The following is a 17,489-nucleotide window of genomic DNA, read 5'->3' on the forward strand; positions in this document are numbered from 1 at the left end:
AGATTTCTTTATGTCTCTGCTTAGCATGACTGACTGTCTTGCCCAGGCCATGCAGCCATCCCTGAGTAGGTGAAAAGCCTCTAGAATTACTCAAGGACAAATGTTGTGGAAAGAAAACCATTTAAGAACAGGCAGAACAAAAATCAAGCATCTTCTAACCTTTTTTTTTCCCTAGGGGTGCAGAACAAGCACTACTTAACTTATTGGTATTCGTTTAGAATCTTGTCCTCCAAATTAATTTTGTATTGTTGTGTAATATGAAAGAACGGTGTTAGCCTCAGTGACTTACACCACAGTGGAAGGTGAATAAAGCAAAGATAAGTCCACAGGAGGGCCACGAGAATGATCAGGGAACTGGAGCACCTCCCGTATGAAGATCGGCTGAGAAAGTTGGGGCTGTTCAGCCTGGAGAAGAGAAGGCTGCGTGGAGACCTCATAGCAGCCTTCCAGTATCTGAAGGGGGCGTATAGGGAAGCTGGGGATGGACTCTACATTAGGGACTGTAGTGACAGGACAAGGGGTAATGGGTTAAAACTTAAACAGGGGAAGTTTCGATTGGATATAAGGAAGAAATTCTTTCCTGTTAGGGTGGTGAGGCACTGGAATAGGTTGTCCAGGGAGGTTGTGAATTCTTCATCCCTGGCAGTGTTCAAGGCCAGGTTGGAGGAGGCCTTGGGTAATATGGTTTAGAGTGAGGTGTCCCTGCCCATGGCAGGGGGGTTGGAACTTAATGATCTTAAGGTCCTTTCCAATCCTAACTATTCTATGATTCTATGATTCTATAATTAGAAGATATAAGTAAAAAAGGAGGAAAACCAGTACTCATTCAGGTCAAAATTACATTTTCTCCCTATGGAATTGCCCTTTTTAAAAAGGAAATAAACATCCTTTTGCTTTCAAACTAGTTACCATTTCTTGCATGTACTTTAGCCATTTAGGAAATGAGTAGTTAATTTTGTTAAATGGTTTTCTTTCCCTTGGATAGGATTATTTAATAATTTATGTTACTTTATAAATTGGACTAAATAAACAATAAAATGTGTCATCTTGCCAGCTTCTACTCTTTAGTATTTAGACTATAATATAATGACTGTATTGCAGAATGTGCCAATTTTGTGGTATAGTGTTCAGTAGCAACATTGAAGACTACTCCCACAGTCACCATCTGATAGCTGATGGGATCATCTGACTGTGCAGAACCAGTTGTGGTTCGATCCTTCAGAACAAAATACAAATTTGTGGCCTCTCATTTTTTTTAAGTATCTTGCTGTCTTCTTGGATACTGGTTTATATTTTTTCCTTTTTAGACTATAAAGGGAGGGAAAACTACAATTTCCTTTGACCTCATGCAAGTCTGACAGGAAGGAAATCTGGTTAGGCTGAAGAATCCTGGAATCTGGTAGCCTGACTTTTCAAAGACTCTGTAGCTTACGGTTCTTTCCGTAAGATGTTTGGGCAGTCAGAATCTTCAAAGTGCAGGATGTGAGTCCTTTTTGGGTTTGAATTTTTTGAAGATATAATTTAGAAATAGTGTGTGCTCACCTGAATTTTCCTTCCATGCTTTCCTTCCCCTCCGTGTCTCCTTTTATCCTCTTCTTCAGATACTCTGCTCTGGAGCCTTGATGAGTAGGGTATTGAATAAACATAAAGTACTGAAGAGCTTGCTGCAGAATTGGTACACTCGGCTGTGCATGACTTCTTTCTGTCGACAAAAGAGGCACTTCAATGAAAGATGCATGAGAACAAGCAAATATTTTCCTGCTTGTCCAGCTGTGGCTTAGCACACTTTATATGAGTTAATGGAAACAGTTAGGAGGTAAAAATATTGACATTAAAATATAGCAACCACTGTTAATAAGCTCATTCTCTTTTCTTAAAATGAATATCCTAATTTATAATGTGGAAACGTGTTGCTGGTTTTGCATTTGAGAAGAGCTACGCTTTCAGAGCAAAATCAAATGAAATATTTGTGTTTCTTTCCTGTGTTACAGGTCTAATATGTTTTTGTCTCATTAGGTGCCTGTGCTTAAGAAATGTTTTAAAACACAAGGCTTAAATTCAGAACAGTGTTAGAGGGTGAGCCCAAGAAGCATCTCCTTTTCTTGAAGGGAAAATCGAGAATAAAGATATTTTCAGCTACTCTTTTAAGTGAGACTAAAAGCAGGTAACTGCAATGTGTTGATATTTAGTGTCCTAGTACTGCTGAAAGTAATTTAACAGCAACGAAGAATATTTTTTCCAGAATCCAGTATACTTGTATGATTACTCTGGAAGAAAAAATGCATAAAGTTTGATTATTAAAAAAAAAAAAGCCATTAAAAATTTAGTTGGGATGAGTTTCATCTGGAAGACCAAGTTCTCTTTATGTGGGTAGCCCAGACTGAATTCAGACTAGTGCTAAGATTGTGGAAATAGCTCTTCTATAATGCTTTTTATCCTCAGCTTTTGCCCATGCTTTTCAATGGACGTAGCAGCCGTTACGCTGTTTTTTCATGGTGGGGAAAAAAAAGGCAAAAAGCTTGATTTAAACATGTGAAAAAGAATAGGACTGTGGGACTGCTGTAAGGGCAGAGGAAGGAGGGGGTGGCTAAATTAGTTACTGATTTTCTTGAGGGAAGACTGGCATCCAAATCTTCTAATTATTTCTTAGGAAATACTGAGAGGGTAGAAATGAAAGAGAGGGGAACGGAAAGAATTAAATCTTAATATATAATATATGTAATTTTAATTCAGCCTGTCTTTTGAGTGTTTAACACTGCAGTCTTAAAAGTATTTTTTAATAAGTGCAACATAAAGGAAGTGTTGACCCTCAGTGATTTAAAGGTAAAATAATCTTGTAGGGTGTACTGTGGAGAGAGAGAGGTGTTTAAATAATGACTGACTTTATTCCTTTTGTAGCTATTTTAGGTTTTCATCTCTTCCTGTCCAGCATTCCTAATGCAGCTGGGATATTTTTATAAGAATATAATTATTTTTAAGGAGCTTTTGGTTTGTCTAATCTTGAAAGTGATGGTAAATGGGACTGAGGTGAGAGAGGGTTGTTGGCCAAGACGCAGAAGAGTCCTTTTCTCAAACCTATTAATTTTATATGCAGTGAATAAGGACAGAAATTGCATACAGATTTTGTGCAAAACCACTGCATCTACTGCTGTCTGTATTTTAAAATCCACTTGTCAAGTCATGGTACTTGCACAGTTCAGACATTTCTGTTTAATGCTTACCTCGTGCTGCTCTTAACTGATGTTTCAGAGGCTTTCTCTTTTCTCGATAAACCATCTTTTTTTCTTTCTCTGTAGGCTTGCATCATAATAGACATGCCACTAGTATATAATGTCAACACTTGAATGTAGATATTTGTTAGTAAGGTTCCAGTGGGTATGGAAATAATAATGCTGATCCTTGACAGGATCAAGTTTGTACATAGGAAAAGTGCAGAAATTCTTCCTCAAACCAGTGTGTTATGAAAGTCTGAAAGTTTTTTCTGGCATTTCCTTTATAAGAACTTTCTTAGGACTATAGTTGAGAAACAGCATAGATCTGGAGAGTACAGGTGGCATTTCTCATATGCTCATCATGCTCCGATGAAAAAAAATGGTTGCAGCCATTATTTTTAAACCTTCAGTTAGTTGTAATACTGAAAAGTTCTGGTGGTGACTCACCAGACCTCATGGACAGTGTTCCTGATAAGTGTGCTAGCCGAGTAGTGTTGTACACTACTTTATGACTTCACCTTTGTATCTGTGAGTTTTTCTTATCATTTCCTCTTTTAAAAAAAATTTTATTGATAACCCTAAAAATGTGAGGTTAGTACAGTGCCATATGTAATATAAACAAGATGATTTTTACAGCTTTGATGAATATCATGAATGCAATAGTAAATTAAAATGAGCTCTCTTCAGCAATAACCATATAGGTGCAATAACTGTGCGTATGTATGCACTTTAGATACAACTTCTGGGATACCCTGGACAGCCTTTTGCTTGGTCTCTTCTACAATATTTATACTCTTCTGTATATAGCTGACTTTAGGGAATTTCACCTCTTCTTCAAATAGAGACTTTTGAAATCTAGAAAGACTACTTTTGAGTAGTCTTTTTAAGAGCAGTCTTTTTAAAATTCATCCATATTGATTCAAAACTCCTAAAGCTTTAATTTTGGAGTACCTTAGATCCTTTAAAGCAGTAATTTAAGCCCTGGAGGAAACTCCTCAATCTCCTCTGAGACTATTAACACTGCACTTTCATGGTTTGGAGCATCTTTCATATGAGGAAAATCTGGGAGAGCTGGGACTGTTCAGCCTGGAGAAGAAAAGGCTCAGGGAGATACTTGCAATTTGCATAAACACTTCATGGAGGAAATGAAGATTAGGTAACTAGGATCCTTGCAGCGCTGCCCAGTGGCAGAACTAGAAGCAGTGGGCACAAACTGAAACACGAGGTTGCCTCTGAACACCAGGAAATGCTTCTGTACTGTGAGAATGATTGAGCACTGGCACAGGTTTTCCAGAGAGGATGTGAAGTGTCTGCATCCTTGGAGAGATTCAGAAGCTGCCTGGATACAGTCCTGGGCAGCTGGCTGTAGGTGACGCTGCTTGAGCAGGGTGGTTGGACCAGATAATGCCCAGAGGTCCCTTACAACCTCAACCATTCTGTGATTCTGTGTGCCTTGGGGTCTGTGTTTGCCCCGTCACTGAGACCTCCCTTCCCTGCCCTCACTCCAAAGCTGTGAAATCTTTAAGAGGTTACCCCAGTGACTGTGGCCAAAAGAAAGTTCCTTCTCTGCCACCCCCCATGCCCTAATATATCCTTTATGTATGTGTTACATTAGTTAAACATGTCAATTGTGAAGATTTGGGAACGTTGGAAGTGTGTGTGTCTGAATATTGCATGTGTCTACAAACGCACGTATCTTATAGGAGTCCAGTCTAAAGTCCTTAATAATAATGCTTTGATTACTGTAACAACAGTCCTTGTATCTTTAAGTTGTTTTGTGACTTACTGACTTTTTTCTTCTTTTTGTATGTGTGTGTGTGTTGTCTTGCAGAGTTGGAAGAATCCAGGGATTTCAAATTTTGAATAACAGGCATCTTACGAAATCACCACAGCTAAACTGAAAAGGCAGATACATCTCAGAGTACCTGGTTGAGTGAGCTGGTGTGTGCACCACATGTACATGGAAACGCACATGTTTTTGTCATCGCATAGACTTACTCCTGCATATTCCTGAGAGCTTTGCAATTGATGAAAGTTAATTTGAGAACCAGATGGAGCACCTTTACAGCACAGCAATCAGTAACCCATGGAAAGACACCTGCTAGTAATGTTGGTCAGCTTTCCACATGGTCTTCACGGGTGAAAACAGTTTGCAAGAAGAGGAAGAAAAAACACCCTCTGCACAGAAAAAGCCTAACAAATACCTCTGCAATCTAAATTAATAGCTGTGAGGAAAACAAGAAAAATACAGAGGGTAGAGGAAACTGACTTTGTTATTGCAGAGGAATAATGTATGGTCTTTGGCACGTATTGCCTTGGGCTCAATAGATTGTGAATGGACTAATAAATCGTGACCACATGTCGAGTAATGATGACTGGAAGTAAATAAGTTGAGGAACTATGGGACAACTCTGGGCATTGAACTGAGCAAACCTCATCGTCCTTCTTGAGTTAACCAGTTCATCAAACTGGTGCATATTCTTTCTCCCTCTCCTTTTTCCTCCTTTCACTTAGTGTGGTATAAATACTAATTAATTGAGCTCATAAATGTTATTCAAATAAAACGATTGGAATACTTCATATGTTTCCTTCTTGTACAGCTGCAAATGTTGTGTCTGGAACTATGAATCTGTGCTGTAGACAAGCATCAAGAAGGAAAGATCCGATCAAAGAAGCAAGGAAAATACCTAGAGAAATAGCGAACCCAGGAAGTCAGATTTTTAATGCTGCTTCTCTTTCTTTTTTAGATGATTATATTTCTTCCTTCCTTGAATTTTAGAAGATTTTGAAAGAGTGCTTACTTGATGTGCTTTAACTGTGGCATTTGTTTTTTATGATAGGAGGAAAAATCTGTGATTCCTTGTAGCAGAAAAAAGGGAAAAGTGAAGGAAAAACAGCTTGACATTTTAGTCTGTTTCAGAGGAGAGAGAACTTCATGGTTCACCTGAGGCAAACTTATCTGCTTGAAAGCTAAAAGCTTTAGAATATTTTTTGATTCTGCTGTAAATGAAGAGGGGGTTTCTTTTTCATTCGTGTGTGGCAGCAAAGAGTGGGAAAGCAGGCAAGATAGCGTGATAAACAGTTCAGGCTGTGTTGGGTCTCTGGTGGAAAAAAAGTGCTGCAATGAAAAGTGGATTGGCTTTGGATTGCAAAAACTTTTGAGTCCAACGAGTGGTTCAGTACCAAGAGGGATTTCCCAACTGGCCTGGCACACCAGTGTCTGCACAAGTTCGGGTCTGTTGTTTCGCACGGTTTGTGTGCCTTTTTTTCCCTTTATGCAATCTCTTTCAGCTTTAGCAGCAGAAATACATCAGATGGAAAAGATATGCCAGAGGGCAGCTTGGAAAAGATGAATGTCATATATATACATATATATGTATGTGCGTGTGTTTAAATTTCTGCAACTGAACTTTTGAAGAAAATCTGTCTGGAGGAAATCTTAAAAGCCTTAAGTTACTTGAAACCTACACATTTGCAACTCTTTGTCTCTGGAATTGCATTACGCTAAACTGGAATCTCAGGCTGTATAAAGATTATATCAAGTTGAGCAAAAAGATGACTTAACCATTTCTTGAGCGCCTCTTATGAAGTAGCTGTTTCTCCAAAGGATAAGTGCACCCTCACTCTACAGACTCAAACAAAAATGAACGTGAATTTTTTTTTAAGTGTTACTTTTTCTTAGCCAACTGCCATCATCTTTTATAGAGGAATTTTTCACTATGCATTTGGTGGATATTTATAAACACTGACCCCATCCTCCTCCCTTTCAATGATCTATCCCAGGTCAGTCTTATCAATAAAAAAGAGAAAAAAATTGATTTAAATTTTGTGCACTAGACATATTACTTTCTTATGTCAAAAAATAAAATATTTCAAAAGCATGTATGCAGCAGTGGAACATGGGCCTGTTCTCTGCAGCGATTCCAACATCCTCTGCCTCTCCTGGAAAGGGAGAGTCCCCAAAAGTGAGAAGGAGAAACCAGTGTGCAGGAGGCGGTACTATGAGGAAGGCTGGTTGGCGACAGGCAATGGCAGAGGAGTTGTAGGGGTCACTTTTACTTCCAGCCATTGCAGGAGGGACCGGAACACCCCTCAGAGAATCAACTTCAATTTGAGGGGCCACAACAGCGAGGTAAGCAAAATGTGTGTTACACTTTGAAGGAAATGATGGCAATGCTTTTTGTGTAATATTTCTACTTAAAATCTGACGGGGTGGTATGAAAGAGGTTCAAGACTAACCCAAATGTGATTGGAATCTGTTGGAGTCTTTCTGATGAATTTGAGCACGTAAGGCTGATGATGGGGAGGTTCTCTGGAAATTAGTCTGGTTTTGGTCTGGCCTATTTACTTCTTCATTCCCAGGGCCTCCCACTTTCCAAACAAATTAAACAAATGTGCATTAAGGTGGTTAAAATTTGATAGCTGATTGCTGTTACACAGTATTAAAGTTGGGCTTGGAAGACTTATGGAAAGGCAGGGGAGTAGAAGATTTGTTCAGTAAAGTCTGCCAAGTTTTCTGGAAGCTGCAAACTGGGATGGCATGTGGCAGGGGATGGCTGTCATCTCTAGAAAAGCTTTTAATTTTGTCAGGAGAAGGAGTAAAAGGGACTAATCAGAAAAAACATTCAGATGCCCTGCAGTGAAATGCTGTAACCTCAGAGTGCAAGCATCGTCCCGATTACAGTAATGCAAAAACTTTTCATTCATTTTTTCTGAAAGGGATAAATAAATTGGTAATGTATTTTAGCTGTGCTTTATCATCATCCTGGTGCCTCTCTCTCTTCGCATAATGCTTCATGGAAAGTGTGATGCCCAGTAGCATGCAGTGTCTTGGACAGGTGTGAGGGCTTTGTTTATTTCTGCTTTTTAGTTAGGCTGCATTTGGATGTCCTCCTTGAAAAAAAAACTGTCCAAATCAGAGCTTTATTTTTTGTTTAGTGGGTGGAATGACATTGTATATACTGAAATTAAAACCAAAGGTACAATGTGGTTTTTCGTTTATGCTACTTACTTGTTGGACTCAATATATGTTGCCCTTCTGTCATAAGCTGCACCAAGGATTTAGAAGTGGGTGGCTTCAGTTCTTGTGTAACATTAGTAATAATCTTCTTTTTAAGGGAAAAAGGGAGCAGAGGATAAATGTTTAGTCTAAAATAACTGCTTCCACAGGCTTTTTTTCTATATGCAGGTGTGTGGGTGTATTGTAAATTATAGAAACTTTTATATTTATAGATGAGAGGCAGATTCATGTATATATCTGTATAAGGCTTATTCAGAAAATTACAGCCGCCTTTTCCCAAAGGGAATGATGAGTTTTGAATCCAGCATTTTGTTTTGAACTGTCTCTAGCGGTCAACAGAATTTTCAATTGCAGATTGCATTTTGTGTTTGGAATGTGTAATACAGTGATCACTTTTCATTTCTCCATGTTTTCTTCTCTAACTTTTCTGGGAACTTGGGCACCCATTTTTCCCCTTTTGCATAATAAGTATCTTGGAAACCCTGGAGGAAGTGGGAAGCCTGGTCATGGGAATATGAAGTCTTGTTGCAGAACGTGGATATATGAGACTAGGTTTAAATATGCTCCAGTTAAATGGAGAAGATGCTGATGTGCATGCTGCCCTTTGATTTTGGCTAGTTTGCTTTGTTTACTCAGTTGGCCATTAGATTCTCTTTCTGGGTCATTGCATCATTGCTGTGTGGATTGAGCTGTTTGTGCATCCTTTTACTTACCAGTGATTGGTATGAAAGAGACTCTCAGATGAGAGGGAAATGTTCTGTTTGATGTGGAGAGCACTTAAAATGTGTAGGGTCAAGCTTGTCATTAATAAAGAGTTGTTTTTTTGTGAAGAACTTTCCTGATAGCAGAAAATGTGTGAATGACCAGAATGGAGACTGCCAATTAATCCGTCTGTATGGCACTAGAGAACTGGTATGGTGGGGTCATATGGGAGGAAGAAGAGAAGTGGTTGTAGTGCAACTAGCTTTCTGTGGTGAGTGTGGCTGCCATCAGATTTTCCTGCTGGCACATTTTTTTGAGCATCAGTGTAGAGAAAGTTCAGTGTTGTAAGATGGTGTGTTATATAACACTCTTCACCAGGCTTACCGAAGAATATTACTGATCTTGGTAGAAATGAAACTGTAATACAGGATTTGTTTGTTGTTAAAGGTATATAGTCGAGTTTTAAAAGATTTTTTCTTTAGAAAACACCTTTACTTCTAAATCTGTGTGCTGAAAGAGTTTTTGAAAGAAAACATTGAACAGTGCTGTTTATTGCTAATATTTGCATAAGAAGTAGCAAACATTTTGTTTTCCTATGCTCATGTTAAAAAGCAAGCCGACAACAACCTTGTCTCCTCTGTGTACTGTTACACAATGGAAAATGCTAATTTTTCAAACATATCCTGCTATATATATCTGATTAATGTTATGTTTGTTGTACAAAATGTGCCCAAAGGGATGTGATTGAATTAAAATTCCAAGATCCTGTGTGTTTCACATGTTATATTGCCTTCTTCCCAGAAATGGTCATTTGTACCTCTACATATTTTGCTTTGGGATAAAGCTAGGGTGACAAGTCAAGTTTATTGCTTTTCTGACAAAGATTGCTGCTTTGATATTAGTATGCATTCAATTATAAAGTGTGAAATGCTGTAATGAACAGAGAAGAGTGAAAATACAGAAGCTAAATGCTTTCCGCTTGGGGTATAATTAGCAATATGCTGTGGGCAGAACAGTACATTGTATTTCAGTTTTAGGGTGAAAATCTGGAAAAGGTGATGCAGCAGTGCTGTGCTTTTGGCAAGAACGTGAGACTATTTTTAAGTGAGTCATGAAGGTGGATGCTAGTGATGTATTTTCGTGATGTTTTTATGATTGCTGAAGAGAATTCAGCTTTTCCTGCTGAGGCTTTTTTTTTGTACACAGGTCCTTTTTGACTGTCATAGCACACCTGTAGCATATCAGAACAAATAAGAATGAAGAATCTCCAGGATTTAATTACTGACAAGCAAATTGCAGTGGTGAACTTGAATGACTCATCTCATTGAACAATAACTGAGAATGAAATGCTTCGTAGCATGAGCCACGCTTGTGTTTTTACAATTACTTCAAGGTTGGTTTTTAGAGTTTGAATTAGGAAGTGGCTGCCATATTAATTAACAACCTCAATTTTTTGTAATTTCAAGGGATAACTACAGTGATCAAAATAAGCGCATTCCATTTATTCTGTAGCAAGAGGTCAAAATACTGCATTTGGTGATAAATCCTTTTTAACTTTGGCATTACAGTCACAGTCCTGAATCTTGTTTATGTAAGCCTCAGCATTCTAGAAATGAAAATTTAAATGGGCATGTATCAAAGACAGAAGCAACTATGATGCAGAAGGAAGGGGTAACCTGCGTTGCACAGCAGTGATGTGTTTCAAGTGTCATAGGAACGTGTTGTGTCTCTGACTGTGATATGGGAGGTGTGTGTATGGGTTAGTAGTGGATGGAGCAGATGTGAATGACTGCAGAGGCTCATCTTTCAGTTTGGCTTTAGAACATTCTCTTGGTTTGGGAGAATAAACTGACGGGCTGGCTGTTGGGTTTCTTTCCTCAATGTGTCAGAAAGGTTATAAGGCAGGAAGATGTGCTGTTGTACTACAAGATGTGAATTAGCATCTAGGGAGCAGAGTTGTGGTGGTCTAAAATACCTTTCCCTCCACTGCATATGTAAATGTAATGCTATGCAGAAATTACAGAGTGAAATTTAGAAGTCTTTGATTTTGACCTAACTTGACTTTCCTTGGCTGCACTGGGAAATGGTGTTAGGAACGTAATTGAGCACATTCCTTTATGACTCTTACTAGTTCTGTAATGAATAAAGGATTAAATGAAAAATACCTGGTCACTTCAGGAGGGTCAGGGTTTAGTGTGACTAGCAGGCCCTGGAGCATGCCAGGCTATTTTTAATACCATGGAGACACTGGCTTTCAGCTTCTGGGCCATCCTGAGATTTCTGGGGAGAGATTTTCAACAGGATCTGTGAAAGGTAATGAGAAAAAAAGCCCAAACTTATCCTCATGGGCTTTAGTTAGCCTTATAGGGATCTTCCCCTTCCAGTGAAAGATCTACAGGATGCCAGCAAATCATATTGGTTGGATGGTGCTGCTGTAGGTGTTGCTTTTAATGGGTTCTGTTGTATCCAGTGTGTTAAGATGGTAACAGTTTCTATGCCACTTAATGTTTCTTAAATTATGTGTTTAAAAAATATATTTTGCAGGTGTATATTTTCACTGTGTTAAGTAAAAATACGTCTTAGATATATTTAATAAGATTCAGTATGTTAATTGCTGGACTGAAGCATTAAAAAAGGTAGTGCAAGAATATGCAAATTCAGTTGCAGTGAATTAAGTAGCATGCTGAACACGTTATTGAGTACGTATAACATTTTTTACTGTAAACATAAAGTAAATTGCTCATTTATTTACATTTGACATTATTTAAGTGTACTAAGTGCATGACTACAGCTGCAAAAACCACCCTGTTTTGTTTAGCACAGGATTTAGAAGTAGACACGGATGTAAACATATCTCAGCTGGACTGTCAAATGAATTAGTTACAGCTTTTCGAAGGAATGCTGTGATTTAAAAATATTCAATAAATGTTTCTTTTCATACTACATTAATTATGGAAGGCTGCACAGTTCTTGGTTTTGTTTTGTTTTAGAGTGGAAGGACATTACAAATCGTTTTCCCCCTTTTAAAAAGAAAGCTTTTCGTTATTCTTTCTGCCTTTTTGAGCTTGTATATGAAAGTTCTGAGCAATTCTGGCAGAGCAGATTATTTCCAGAAGTGTATTGCTTCTGTAGGAAATAAATAAAAAAACCCGCAAAACCAAATAAACCTTTTCAATAATGTTTCTTGGTTTGAAGTGTCACTGGAAGAATGTAGGAAAAATACAGAAAAAAAACCTTTTTTGTTCTTAAAAAAATCTTTGTCTCGTTTAATTATAAGTGGCATTTGAACCTAAATGTGATTTTTATTATGATTCCTGGACAGAAAAAGCAAGTCAGCATCTGAGTCTTGGCAGCATGGGTACCTCCTGTCAGCCCTTGCTTTCAGAGACAGCTGGAACAGTTGTTACCGGTGAACACTTAAAAAATCTTGAGGTAGAGTGATAGCATAACGATGCCTTTTGGCTATAGGAGCCTCAGTGGTACAAGGCATACCCTGATGTAAACTGCAGTGGTACTGCACATCTTCTCTCCTGTTTTTTTTTTTCTGTCACTGCACACAGAAGACAAAACATTTGTCATATTTTTAAAGCAAGGTTCTGAAGGCAGACTTGTATTTCTGAAAGCTTGCCTGATTTTTACAACCCTGCTAGCTGATACTGCATCTGTCTGCAAACCATGCCCTTTCTCTGCCCTTATGGCTACAGAAAAATAGTGCTGCAGAGAGAGGCAGAATTAGTGCTTCTGTGGGAAGTGACTTGCAGGAGGATAGGTCCTGTGTCAGACTGCGCTGGCTCTGTTAAATTTGTGTTGTGACTAGTATTGTTAGCCTTTTCTGACTACTTACTTTCAGAAAGGACAAACACATTGAAATTTCATGCAGGCTCCTTATTATACCTTCTTGACTATCTACTCTGCACTTGGTCTGGGTGCTTGAATGCTTTAATTTCTTAAAGCAAGTATTAAGAGAGCAAAAATAAATTTAAACCTCTTTGTTAGTCTTTTTCTTACCAATCTTAAACTTTTGATGAAGCTTAAATATGCTCTGGGGATGAACGAAGTGTTTTCATAGCCTCTTAAGAGAATTAGTAACTAGCCCACTAGACCACGTTGCACCAAGCCCTGTCCAAGCTGACCTTGAATACTTCCAGGGATGGATTTGTTGGAGCAAGTCCAGAGGAGGGCCAAGAGGATGATCAGGTGACTGGAGCACCTCCTGTATGAAGATAGGCTGAGAAAGTTGGGGCTGTTCAGCCTGGAGAAGAGAAGGCCGTGTGGAGACCTCATAGCAGCCTTCCAGTATCTGAAGGGGGCCTATACGGATGCTGGGGATGGAATCTTCATTAGGTACTGTAGTGGTAGGACAAGGGGTAATGGGTTAAAACTTAAACAGGGGAAATTTAGATTGGATATAAGGAGGAAATTCTTTCCTGTTAGGGTGGTGAGGCACTGGAATGGGTTGTCCAGGGAGGTTGTGAATTCTTCATCCCTGGCAGTGTTCAAGGCTATGTTGGACAAGGCCTTGGGTAATATGGTTTAGAGCGAGGTGTCCCTGCCCATGGCAGGGGGGTTGGAACCTGATGATCTTAAGGTCCTTTCCAACCCTAACTATTCTATGATTCTATGGTGCAACTGCAGCTTCTCTGGGCATTTGTCCCTTTCTGTCTGCCTGTCCACCCATCTTTCTCAATTTCCCTGACATCCCAACCCTTCTGTGAGCTCTCCAAGTTTGGGGAGGTGGAGGGAGGTTATCTGTTCAATGCACCCTTCTTTTACTAAGGTACAGGATTACATTTCTGCTTGCATTGTTGTGCAGTTTTGAAGAAAACCATCCAGTATTGCTGCAACTATTGTTGAGTAGTGAGAGTTGGTAATGCTGCACTGATGTGCTTCTTGAAGATTGCTTTTGTAGGTCACATGTACACAGTGTGTTTCCTGCAAAGGATAATTTTAAATTACAGTTTTTCTGTTTCATTCTAATAAGCATCTAGAAAACCAAGGCTGGGTAAGTGAGGAATATATGACATGAGAACAGTATTGTCAGCTTTTAAGAAAAATTAATTGTAAGTGGGTCATCAGTGTGGTTCTGCATTTTACCATCCTATAACATGTGGCTACAGTTTTGTTGTTAAATAATTCTCAAAATGTTTGAAGTGGAATCAAGATCACCTTTATCAGAAATGAACCCTCAGTTTTTATTCACGTTAAATTGTTGAAAGACAGCAACATGCATATTACAAGATAATGATATGCCCAAGGGGCCTTCTTGCCTTTTGAATTAGGGCAGAGATGCTCTATTGCTGTGGATCGGATCAATTGTTCAGCATGATAATTTGGTTGTTAAAGGAAAAGAAATGCATTTTCTTTAACAAAAGTTTAATGATGAGGACTTACAGATGTAGTGAATAGGTGAGATTCCTACTGACAATTGATGCCTAAGCTTGCAATATGAGCACCTTCTGAATAAGGAAGGTCACAACTCAATATGCAATTCTGAAGGCCATGTATATGCATACATACATGCTGAGCATTTGAATAGTGGAGAAATCAGGTTTTATGATGGCATTTCTGAGCCATAATAATCATTAAGGACACTGCCTTGGTTTAAACAATTCCCAGAGGAATTAATTGAATTACAGATAGCCTGAACAGATAAGATACTCATTACAAACCATAAACATTTCACAATATAATTGAAAGTAGAGCACCAAGTAATTGCTTGTCAAGTACAGCTAGAATGCAGGAGGATAGACAAAAGAAATGTTACAGGCACTTGTCCTTGGGCAATCATCATCTCTGCTCTGATAGTGATCTTTTATGTATGAACATGTATGAACTTCTGAGGGAGTTCTTAGTGTTCTCTCTGCATTAGAAACTTATTTAAAGAGAAAGAAACCACTTGTAAACCAAAAGTGTTACTGGAAGTAACAAAAATGAAGTGGAATTGGTTGGTGGTTTGGTTTTTTTTTTTGTGAATTTTCGAAAAGTCTGGTTTTAAGTTTTCAAACTAGAATTGCGATGTTCCAGTTCTAGAATTATTTGACAAATTAGTGCATTGGAAAATAGTATCCTTATGCATTCCTCAATTTTTTGCATTTTAACAAAATGAAATATATGTGGATGGCTCTGCTAATGAAGAAGATGCAGCTTTGTTTAGTCTGGCCAGTAGGTAATGAAACTGCAAAGTACAGTGGATTTATTCTGGTATGTAAAAGGGACACTGTCAGAAGGGAACTCTCATCCCTTGCCCTGATTAACAGCACGGTTCTCAGGTTGCTGAAAGATACATGTTGGTGGAGCCTGATTTGGCAATTTTTGTTGTTCTCTGCAGACACAGACAGCATTGTCTCCCGTAAGATGCTTGTATACAAGCCGTTGATACACAGGATGGATAAGCAGACAGTGAGGTCTATTGAAAAGTGGTTGAATGTCTGGTCTCAGAGGGTAGTGATCAGTGGCACAAACTATTTGGAGGCCAGGGTCAGTGATTAATGGTGTACCTCTGGGATCAATACTGGGTCCTGTCCTGTTTGACATCTTTATTGATGATCTGGATGATGGGGTGGAAGTTTACTCTCAGCAAGTTTTCAGGTGATACCGAACTGTGACAAGTGGCTGATACAATGGAGGGTTGTGCTGCCATCCAGAGGGACCTTGGCAGGCTGGAGAAGTGGGCTCACAGAAGCCTCATGAAATTCAACAAGAGGTGCAGAGGCCTGCACCTGGGAAAGAACTCTAGGCATCAGTATATGGTGGAGACCACCCAGCTTGAAAGCATCTTTGCAGAAAAGGACCTGCAGGTCTTATTGGACACCAAGTTGAACATGAACAAGAAGTGTGCCTGTGTGGCAAAGGTAGCAAATGGTCTCCTTAGTTGCATTAGGAGAAATATATGGCATCAGGTTGAGGGAGGGGATCCTTCTCCTGTGTGCAGCATTGGTGAGGCCATACCTGGGGGACTGTGTCCAGTTCTGAGGGGCTTCTCAGTACAAGAGACATGGGCATACTGGAAAATATTCAACAAAGGACCACAAGGATGATTAAGGACTAGAACACTTCACATATGAGGAAAGGCTGAAAGAGCTGTAGCTGTTCAGCCTGAAGAGAAGGCTCAGGAGGATCTTGTTCATGTATATTTCTATGATTCTATATAAATACCTGAATAGGAGGGTACAAAGAAGATGGAACCAGGCTCTTTTAAGTCGTGCTCATTGACAGAGGCAACAGGCATAAACTGAACTGCAGGAGGTTTCCTCTGAACATCAGAAAATGATTTTTCACTGTGAGGGCAACTGGCCCAGGTTGTGCAGAGAGGTTGTGGAGTCTCCATCCTTGGCAATATCTAAAAGCCATGTGAACACAGTCCTGGGTTCCAGAGGTTCCTTCCATCTCCCAACCATTCTGTGACTCCGTAAATCTAGCTGAAGTCCCTTGCACCTAAGGCAGTGGAGCAACATCAGAAAATATGACTTTTGAAGGCAGGCAGGAAGTGCTAAATATGCAGAAGTGTGGAAAGAAGCCATTCTAGTTTGGCTAAAATGAGAGAACTGATGTGCTGGAGGAGGCAGAGAGCATTTTTTCTGTGGATAAATCCAGATGATATTCCAAGTAGTCAAGCAGTTAGAGGGCATAGTCATATTCCTCATGAGGAGTTATAGGCAGAGATAATTAAAATGCAGAAGAAAATCAGAGCTGTTGGATGTGAGGTTAACTTCACAAGAGAAGCAGATTTTGGGAATGAAAGTTGTCACTAAGCCGAAGAGGAGAGGAAACTGTTTAGATGGCACAAGCCATGCACCTTGGAAAGAAGTTTTAGAAGAAGCTGCAGAGTGTAAGTCTTGTAAGTGACAGAAGTCTGCGGCTCTATATAAAACAAAGTAATAAAAAAAGCTAAATGTAGACAGTGAAAGACCAGACTTCTGAAATGACCTGCAAGAAGTGTTGAAGTTAAGAAAGAGGGAGTATTTCAATCTGTTGAAGAAGAAATCCGCCATCTGAGTAAGATTGAAAAAAGAAAGGCAGAGGATTCTTCCACCCAGGGAAGAAATAGCTCTAAAGCCTTTAACCTGAAAAGAGCTAGAGGTAGTTGTGTTTCACAGAAAGCCAGATTCCACCAAAAGGAGTCAATCAAGGTAATTCTTCCAATAAAGACACAACAGAGAATTGTGTAAATGGAAGAAGAAAGGTAGGAAGGAGACTCAAATAGGCTTGATTATTCAATTACAAAATACTAAAAATAGACATGTTTGTAATTTCTAGCTACCCTAACGAGGACCCTTCTCTAGGAATGACCTCATTTTTAAAGGGTGCACATGTGAAGATGCTGTTCTGAGCATACAATGAGACAGCTTTCTGATGTTTTGCTATTGGCAAAAGGAATGCTGGTTGCATACCAGAGAGGTTAGTTTATAAAGGATACAAGCAGACCTTTACATTAGGATTATTGTAAGAAAAAGGGATCCTATTTCTTACTCTTTTCTTTCTCTTAATTCTGATTTGGTCCTGTGAAATATTTCTTGAACCTGGTAATATACACATACCTTGTTCTTCAGAAGTAT

At 39.1% G+C, this 17,489-nt stretch overlaps 1 protein-coding gene across 4 annotated transcripts in view; it reads left to right on the forward strand.

Moving 5' to 3' along the window:
• The window catches only part of TULP4 (TUB like protein 4), a 161,162-nt gene that overhangs the window by 26,103 nt on the left and 117,570 nt on the right, over positions 1-17,489 (forward strand). For 2 of the 4 annotated variants that reach the window (XM_061378227.1, XM_061378229.1), the window contains one exon: positions 5,044-7,344. In XM_061378227.1, coding sequence (XP_061234211.1) covers positions 7,093-7,344 — 252 coding nt within the window. In that variant the 5' untranslated portion in view covers positions 5,044-7,092. Of the gene's footprint in view, positions 1-825; positions 2,165-3,201; positions 3,551-5,043; positions 7,345-17,489 lie in introns of those variants that run through there. The other 2 variants (XM_061378228.1, XM_061378230.1) reach the window with 2 other exon arrangements.

Source organism: Neopsephotus bourkii, unplaced genomic scaffold (assembly GCF_033783945.1).
Source record: "Neopsephotus bourkii isolate Nb327-2 ecotype Australia unplaced genomic scaffold, CSIRO-AGI_Nbou_v1 NB_1765, whole genome shotgun sequence".
Classification (NCBI taxonomy): domain Eukaryota; kingdom Metazoa; phylum Chordata; class Aves; order Psittaciformes; family Psittacidae; genus Neopsephotus; species Neopsephotus bourkii.